The 8,959-nt window shown below is 43.7% G+C and overlaps 1 protein-coding gene across 1 annotated transcript; it reads left to right on the forward strand.

The window, feature by feature from the left end:
* The first annotated feature begins 540 nt into the window (after positions 1-540).
* Positions 541-8,219, forward strand: LOC146190797 (uncharacterized). The gene is made up of 5 exons (XM_084601176.1): positions 541-781; positions 2,587-2,725; positions 4,334-4,422; positions 7,286-7,465; positions 7,743-8,219. The coding sequence occupies exons 3-5, from the start codon at positions 4,383-4,385 to the stop codon at positions 7,823-7,825; spliced, it is 303 nt and encodes a 100-aa protein (XP_084457302.1). The 5' UTR covers positions 541-781; positions 2,587-2,725; positions 4,334-4,382; the 3' UTR covers positions 7,826-8,219.
* Positions 8,220-8,959: the final 740 nt, after the last annotated feature.

Genomic DNA, 8,959 nt, shown 5'->3' on the forward strand with positions numbered 1-8,959 from the left:
AGGCGACGGGTAGGCGGCTATCGCAGCACCATCGATAACGGCTTCAAAAGCCTGCGGTTAAATGCACTTCACGATGTGCCTAGTGCCGGATGACACACTATTCACGAAAGTCGAGCTCGTTTACCTCCTGTCGCAGTTTAAAGACCCCAGCAATTAATCGGTGCCATCGTGCACAAGAAGCCCACGCAGCCGAGGTTACCAAGTTCTGCCAGTAAAACCAACGTTCTCACGTTGAGTAAAACCAATGAAGATTGACACGCACCACAAGAATTCCGCTGCAAAAAAAAGAGCGCTGCTGTTGCTAGTGACAATAATTTGCTTAAATTATTTGCGTTTGTTACGCATCACATATCATTAGTAAAAAAACAAACTCTTAAGGTTGTTTTTTAGTCATAGTTTTTATTTTGAAAATTTGTTAAATTTGCAAAAGTGTATTTAAAATTTTGATTCGTTCGAAATGGCGCTTGAGACCCTAGCGCTATCGTTTTCGTGAGAACAGCCGGCGGCATACTTCACTATGTATTTCATGACTGTAGGAAGTTGATTGTTCGCGTTCGTTATGTTCGTCGTGTTTTCACAGCGTGAGTAGTGCAAATGGCCGATCACGTCTTGGTTAAAGGGGCGACCGCTCAGAAGTGGTACGTAAAAAACCTACAATCAAAAGTACTGCAGGCGAAACTGGTCGATAATCCAAAATACTGGGAGATTATTCTGAACCAAGGAGTACTGCATGTCCAATGGAAGGAGGGGTCGTACTCTCCTGCGTTCAGCCTCGGAGTGGGTAAGTAGTCAAACGTCTCTTGTCTCTTTTCGTTTTCGTAATAATGTTCACCGGTGAAAACACCTTCCTTTGCTACTCGCAGTGAGTCGTGTCGCGAAGTCGTTTACATGCCCGCATTACGACCGCATTGTGTTAACCGGCAGGTGACAGTAGTGCACATGGTGCACGGGGTAGACAGACAGTTGATTCCGGGAATTACGTGAAATAATAAAAAAAAAGCCTAATGAATAGAATTTGCGGAAATAAGAAGTAGAATAAACGCGCCTGCTGTCGTTACGTAGACCTGATTCTCCCTGTTTACACAGCAAATGGCATTTCTCGGTGTTTCGTGATAACAGGAATAGGCTTCCAATTTGGGCTCCGTAAAAAAAAAAAAAAAAAAAAAAAAAAAAAAAAAAAAAGGATTCTGTTCTCACCGTTGTCTCGGTACGGTGCGGCATAGAGAATGGCAGCTCCTTGATTACTGAAGCTGATTTAGAACAAGTTTTAAAGATGCCCAGGGTGCTCGTTCCGAGACAACTGGTAGTGTAGCAGCGAAACGGACGCTTTCACAGCTGCAGGCGACTGAAATGTAAGCAGATAAAAGCGCCCAACGTTTTGTCGCATTCATTTATTTTCATGTTCATTTCTTTGTTTCTTTTTATTGAAGCATCAAACATGCTTCCTTTCTTCGCTACCAGCCATTCTCCAGATTTCGCGCAGAGAGAGAAAACTTTGCTTCAAAAAGAAAAAAAAGGGAAAACAAAAGAATGTGTGTGTGTGTGTGGGGGGGGGGTTGCAGTGCATGGAGTCGCCATTCCAAGACCGCAGTGGCCTGGGTTGCCGCTTTTGCCTGAGTTACCAGACTACGCTGGGTCGCTAGGTCAGAACGTAGCAAGGCAAGCAGTGATATCAGTTACCAACAGCATAATGCTTAGTGGGTGGAACAGCACGAAAAGACGAAGCACACAAGAAGAGAGTGTGTTTCGTCTTTTCGCGCTGTTCCACCGACTATGCAATTGTACCAACTCGCCCAACTGTCCATCCTACTTCAAAGCATAATGCTGCAATGATTTTTAGCTGCCGATCTAAAAGTTGCTCCCAGTGCATGGGGTACGGCCAACAGGTGGAAGAGCACCGCTCTCTCCACTTCATTTTCAATGCTGCCGTTGCGCTTTGCCGCTAGTTCAGGACAAGGTTGTCTGCCACAGGATCGCGTGCTCCCTTTCATTAAGCTCACGACTGTACATGGGTACAATCCCAGCAATCATGGCCGCATTTCAGTGGAGGTGAAATGCAAGTTGACTGTGTACTGTATGATGTCATTTGCACATAAAAAAAACCCCAGGTGAGCCCACCACTACGGCATCCCTCATAGCTATAGCTTAAGTCGCTTTGGGACATAAAACACCATGAACCTACCATAAAGCAGAGTGGCTATGTTTTACGGTATGTGTGGGAGCTCAAACTGTTTTTCTGGAAATGCATCCTTTGTTTTGTCCACTATTACTCGAGTGGGCATTCTGCCCACTTGAGCAGTAGTGATGCTGGATGGTGTCAGCTCGCAGTTAAACATTAATGTGTCCTTTTATGTGCCAAGGTTTGCTCAAAAGCTAATGTTCCTCCTTAAGAAGTGTTGCTTTGAACCCTAAACAGTGTCCATGCTACGTTTCTCTTGTCAGTGGTCTTCATTTGGTCACTATTTTGCTAATCTCATGTGTGGAACCAGATATCTGCACAATGCGTTATACTGAATAATTTTTGTATGATGCATTTGAGTGCAAATACAATTTAGTGAATAGACCTTGCCACATGTCGTTTTGCAGGAAAACTGCAGCTGTGACAAAATGTCTTAGCCAACAGATGCAAAAAAGAGAGTCCTGGAGCTTGAGGATGAAGTGGAGTCTGCAAAAAGAAGAATGAAGAAATATAAGGCCGCAAGAGATGAAGCACGTCAGATGCTTGGTATGTGATCGCTTTTTTCTGAAGCCATTGGAATGCTAATCTCCATTGCTATGAGACTGAAATTATTTGCTGTGTCACCAGATGCTACGTAAAGCATAACAAATTCAAGTGCTAACTCTTAAATGAATAAGACCTCTTGGTGTGTAGCACGTCCTAGTAAAAGCACCAGTAAGATTATGTTGCTGCAATAAGGTTCCCCCTACACTGAGGATTAGGATCTGTGTTCTTCCTGTAGTTGTCTTTGCAACACATTGTAGGTGTACAGTAGTGCTCAGCTACACCGTGGCGCTGCTGCATGATGCCACCAACCACCACGCTTGCAGTGCACATAGCAGATGAACTGCTGCCACTCCTGCTCTGCAAGCATGCTTTGTTTGTGTTACAGTGACTTGCGTGTCGCATGTCATTGCTTGAGATCGGCATGCATCTGAGATTGAGCCTGTTGTCGTATGTGATCGCTGCATGAAAATGCATGGTAAACAAATGCCACTCAAGGTGAGCACCTGTGCTGGTTTGTGCTGCTCAAGCCGAGGCCTAAAAACAGGCACGGGATCGGGTTCCTTTCTGTTCTGGAGTGGTCGGTGACAACAACGCTCCAGTGAACCCGGAGAGCTGCATTAGGTTCAAACACATTCACGGGGTATAAGTTGTAGCCAGATGGCTGCGGCAGGTCTGTGGTGCTCTTGCATTACTGTGGACGGCGTATCTGAATGGAACCCTTGATTCCCTCAGATTTTAACCTCAGAGTCTCCTGCAAATGATGAGGTGCATCTAGAATGAGCGCAGGAGGGACAGCAAAAAATCTAAATTTGTATGAAATTATCATATGTGGCCTCGTCCTGTCTTGGACCTTGGAGTCCTTATGGCATGCGCTTCATTTTCCTGTGCCATTTTGGTCACTTAGGTGGTGTTTTTTTTTTTGTTTTTTTTTCACAACAGGAAATTTATGCTTGTGCAAGCTCGGCACCTGGCTCAGCAATCTGCCTAACTTAACTCGGTCACTACACCATGTTAGCAAATGTCGTCACGAAAGACAGACACGAGATAGGTGAAGCATGGGCTATCGAGTATCAGCTACACATCCGAGTGTCAGCCTTTGTCCAAATGTATGGCGTATTGCTGCCGCCATACATGTATATTGCATGCTGACCTCTTCAAGGCCCTTGCTACCGACAAACTGTTTCAGGGATGTGATCTGACTAACTTCTGTTAAAGTGCTCACAGCTATCTCGGCATCATCATCCGCACCCATGAATTCATTCTAAGCAATAGCAGCTCCCGTCAGTTGCACTGTAGTTACAACGTCCTCCGCAGTTAATTCAGTCCAGGCATTTCCACAGCGAACAAAGAGATCAGAAGTGGGATGTGAGCATTGGCTTCATCAATTGCTATCAGCATCCCCTAGATTATGTACCGCTGATAGGGCGCCTTGAGTGCGTGAGTGATGCCAGTGTCTAGCAGCTAAATTTTGAATGGCGCATTTGGTGACAAAGGGGTTGGTCATGCAGTCAAGGGCAAAGAAAAGGCTTTTCTCCTGTGGTGAATGTTACATGGGCTGCTGCTGCTAGTGATGAAATAGTATGTTTTTTTTTCTTTTTTTTTTTTCAGATGTTGCTGAGCTGGTCAATCAGCTGACGGAATCCATTAATAATGCTACATGTACAACACAAGCAGTTGTGCCGCCAACCGAGGCTCAGGTTAGTTGCTTTAGTTTAGTGTCTGCATGGTTGTCCTCATTACTGCCTTTCTCGATGAAACTTTTTTAAGGGTCACACAAGAACTTGGTTCTAGCTTTATGATAGCACTGCCACAAGTCATGCACTTCCATTGAGAAGTGTGCAGGGATAGGGAAACGAGCTCATTATCCATGTGAATGAAGTCAGCAGTCACTGAATTCAGAGATAGGCAAGAATCAATGCTCTTTATGATTGGTTGGCTCTTAGGGTTTAATGTCCAAAGCGACTCAGGCTATGAGAGATACTGTAGTGCAAGGCTCTGGAAATTTCGACCACCTGGGGTTCTTTAACGTGCACCGACAACACAGAGCACACGGGCACCTCGCGTTTCGTCTCCACTGAAAAGCGGCTGCCGTGGCCGGGATGCTCTTTATGAGGCTGGGCTCACAGACTGCATAATTAGTAGTATAATGATATTTTAAATGAATGACAATTTAATAGAAACGACAAAAGACAGACAGTGCTATTTTCTTAAATTCGTCAAAGCAACCATGAAAAAAAATCCTAACTGCTTCCTTTCATTTTAGTGACTGTTACTTCATTCGTGTGTACTTTGATTTGAAAGAGTTTTTGTGAAAGCTGTAGTGATCGGAAGTGCAAGGTTACTTTTGTTTACGCTTCCTGTTGAGCATACTTCGCTTGGGCTATAGCAAAGCCCTTTTCATCAGAAAAGAGATTTCCATTAGCTTGTTTAATATTCAGCAATTTCTTAGGTTATCGATCTCGGAAGGCCATCTTTTTGCACTACAACTCGAATGATGCAGCTGGTGCTCCTCTAATCAGTCATTTTAGCGACTTGGGCCAGTCATCATGGTATTCAAGCTAATGTGCAGATAATCCACTTGCACCTGACAGCCACCTGCAATGTCACTCTGGCAAGTCAAAGGCAATTAACCACCATGGTATTGCCAGGAGGGTCTCCTTTGAGAAGGAGTTGTGGCTTCTTAAGCTGATCCAACAATAGTTCAATTTCACTTTAACCCCTTGAGCACTATTATTTCGAGATTTCTAACTAAAACTGCTTAAAATTACGATATCGTTAAAGGCCCCATTACATGAAAATTTGTTGTCTGTATTGTGAGTGAAACACCAAGAGCATGGCGCTGGCAAGTGGCATGGCCGAACACACATTCTTCGATGATTTGTGTGGCTTAACGAGACCACATGATATCCAAATGTTAGGAGGAGCTGCTAACTCTGGTCGTTCATTTGAGGTGGGAAGGTGAAATACGAATCAACATTCCAGTGCTCTTCAATGCTGAGTCAGGCTTGCTACACCTAGGCTACGCAGACATGTTGATACAGCTTGGTTAAAGCAGGGCTTTATATGTTGGGTGGTAGCCTACACTGGTCGCATCATACCCTTAAAGGCGGAGCTTAAGTGTCCCTTTAGTTTTTATTTTTACTGCTGGTTTCTACTTTTATTACACTATCAGAGACAAAAATATTTGAACCAGAAACTAAGTCAAATGAGCGCAGTGAAGTTTATTGCTCATTACGTGAAAAATCAACTGCCCGCCAGTAAGCAGCAATCTAGTCGAGTAACATATAGCGAGGTAACTGGAAATGTTTTACAAGGGACGACCAAGAATGGAAGCCCAGGGGGTTTCATCGGAATGTTGTCAATTTTCATCCACTGACACAGAACTTGCAATAGTATCGTCTGAGCTGTCATCATCTTCGTCGGAAGAACTACTCATGTCATCACTGTCGTCTTCGCTTCCCATAACAATGCAAAAATTGGTGTCTGAGCCATCTTCGGATGGCGAGGATGGCAACGAAGAAAAGCTTCTTTCCTGCGATGACGGGCCAACAGTGCATGCGTTGCCTGTACCAGGCACTATTTTTCTCATTAAGGCTGCTTAAAAGGCTTTCAAGCGGTAGAACAAAAAGCAGTCAACGGGTCAGTGGTGCCATCTGTCAAATGGCGCATGACCTAAGCCACAGAGGAGCGCTGTACTCACCTAAAACTCTCAGGGTGAGGATCTATCCTGCTAGGACAAGCTACACTCGTCCAAAATGGCTTGAGGGCAGCTTTACAAGGACGAGCTGTTTGTCCAAAGCTCTTGAGGGGTTAAATTATGAAAGCTACCTGTGCAAGCTGGAAACTAAATGTTGCCTCAAAGTAGCACATACAGAGCAGGGAGTGCATGCTTTTACTAAACCTTCATTGGCAGTTTTTTTAATTGGTTGAGCTTCTGATGTACGAAAAGGATGTTAGTATTTTTAAACAGGAGGTGACAATGTGGGCACTGTGCTCTGTCTAAACTGGCTTTTAATGGCCTTTGCAATGTTAATGATGAGTAAATCCCTTTATTTTCTGACTTAAAATCTGTTTTTTTTTTATTGTTGAAATGCAAGCATAAATTAGGTCATTAAAAATCTTATTTCTTGTTTTTTCTTCTGCTATAGCAATGCACTATTAGTGCTCAATCCTTTGCGGGGCATTATGTGCCCTCTTTTTGGCTAGTTACCTTAAATACATAGTACAGAATTGTCAGGTTACGCTAATAAAAATGTTAAAGATGTTTGGCATCATTCAAAATTAGATCAAAACACCGCTCGGGAAGGTGTCAAAAACATCCAATAGTTTTCGTATGCCTTCATTGTTGTACATGTTAAAGTACGGCTTCTTGAATGTGTATTTTTACTTGCAAACAAATGACCTTAATTATGCGTTTTGGGGTTTCTTTGAATGTTCTGAAGCTGGTCTAATTTTTTTGTTGTTTGTAAAGCCCCTTCATTTTCTTATTGCAAGTCAAGGAATATTGTTGTATGTTACAATACTGGTCATAGTACTAATGTTTGCTTTTTGTTCTTGCAGGTGCACATTGGCAGCAATATTATGGTAAATCAGCGACAAAGTTTGCGTGTAACTTGGTGCGGGTTGTGTTCTCACCCGAAGAACTGGAAGAAAGCTCACTCTATGGCCGTGTCTGCAATGCCCGCAAGGAAGAAGCTCCAAAGAAGGCACTGGACTGCCCAAAATTGGATGCTGTTATCTGTAAGTCCTCGAGCTCATAGCCTGTGCATGTGATGCAAGAGCATTCTGAAATATTGTCCAAACAGCTGACTTTTCAGTGATGGTCAGGGCCATAATGCTTGCCTTAATGCATAATGTGTGGTGCCTGCATGGCGCTCACACTGTCTGTGCTCCGTATATTTAATTTACAAAAGCTAAGGAAGGCTGGATGGACTCTAGCTTGTTCATTGCAGTCATGCTTCTAATGTTTTTTTTTTTTTTTTTTTTTTTTTTTTTTTTTTTTTTTTTTTTTTTACAGCCTACACCTGCTTGCTCAATGGAGTACTGGCCAAGGTGGTCACCGGCAGATGCGCATGTTTGCACTGGGATTGTGGGCAGTGATCCGATTTTTTGTCGCAGGGTCTTCGAAAGCAGGCCTAATTACAAGGCCTAAACAGAGGAAGTACATCTATTCAAATAAATATAAGCTCATACAAACAAATGTTTCAGTCTGAACATACTTCCTTCGAACATCCACCAAATATCCCATAGTCATCATTCCTTCGAACTTCCTTTGAACCAATAATTGGCCACTGCCTGTGAACTCAACTCAAACTGACAACGGTCTGTTCACTGGGAGCTCAAAGGAAATTCACAGGAAATTCACAGGATGGTCAGAGAAATTTAATTCACTGTGAATTCAAAATCAGTAGCCAATTCTCAGTTCAGAGGAAGTTGCTTCCTTCTGACTTTTTTGAGTTCACTTTGAACTCAAAGGATGTTCCCATTTTTATAAGGGCAGCGTCACGTAGGTAAGACGTGGCTATCGGCCGCGCTACATTGAAGACTTGAAACCTAGGCTTGAAACCTAGAGGCAGTGCGCTAAATAAACGTGAAAGCATACACAACATACGTTGCAACGTTCCTGCATAGGTGGCGTTCGCTTTGTTTTACAAATACCTCAGACCTATAAAGCCATCGAAGTGTGCCCTAGCGGGCATCGTGCCAGATTTAATTGCGCGTTCTTCGCCGCGATCACATGCGTTCATTACAAACGATAATCCCTGCAGCTCGTCCAATCTTGCGGTGTACCTCCATATCTGCGACTGAAGAACCTTCAGTGCGAAAGTGCAAGAAAGAACGTAGCTTTTCGCTACGTTCTTCGCTACGTTTTGCTACGTGACCCGGTAGCACTAGTATCAGCGTGATGTGTCCGTCTTAGTTACCACTTGTTGGGACTTTGCACTGCTTTCAGTTTTAACCACTCTGTCTTTCTTATAATATGGACGACATACTAAATAAGTTTAGAAACAGAGGATACGGTTAGTGAGCTTTAACACTCTGCTACACATGTACTGTACCCGAAGCAATACAGCCTTTACGGTTGGGTCCATCTGCAACGCCCGGTGAGCACTTTTGGATATAGGCAGGGTGAGTGAACCTGCGCTTTGTGGTAAACGGATTGAGTGACCGTTGTGCGAGACGGGCCAGGGCGCCAGATGCACATCGTGCGAATGGGGAGCGGAGCCTTTCAAG

Source organism: Amblyomma maculatum, chromosome 4 (assembly GCF_055883805.1).
Source record: "Amblyomma maculatum isolate TAMU_Amacu chromosome 4, ASM5588380v1, whole genome shotgun sequence".
Lineage (NCBI taxonomy): Eukaryota > Metazoa > Arthropoda > Arachnida > Ixodida > Ixodidae > Amblyomma > Amblyomma maculatum.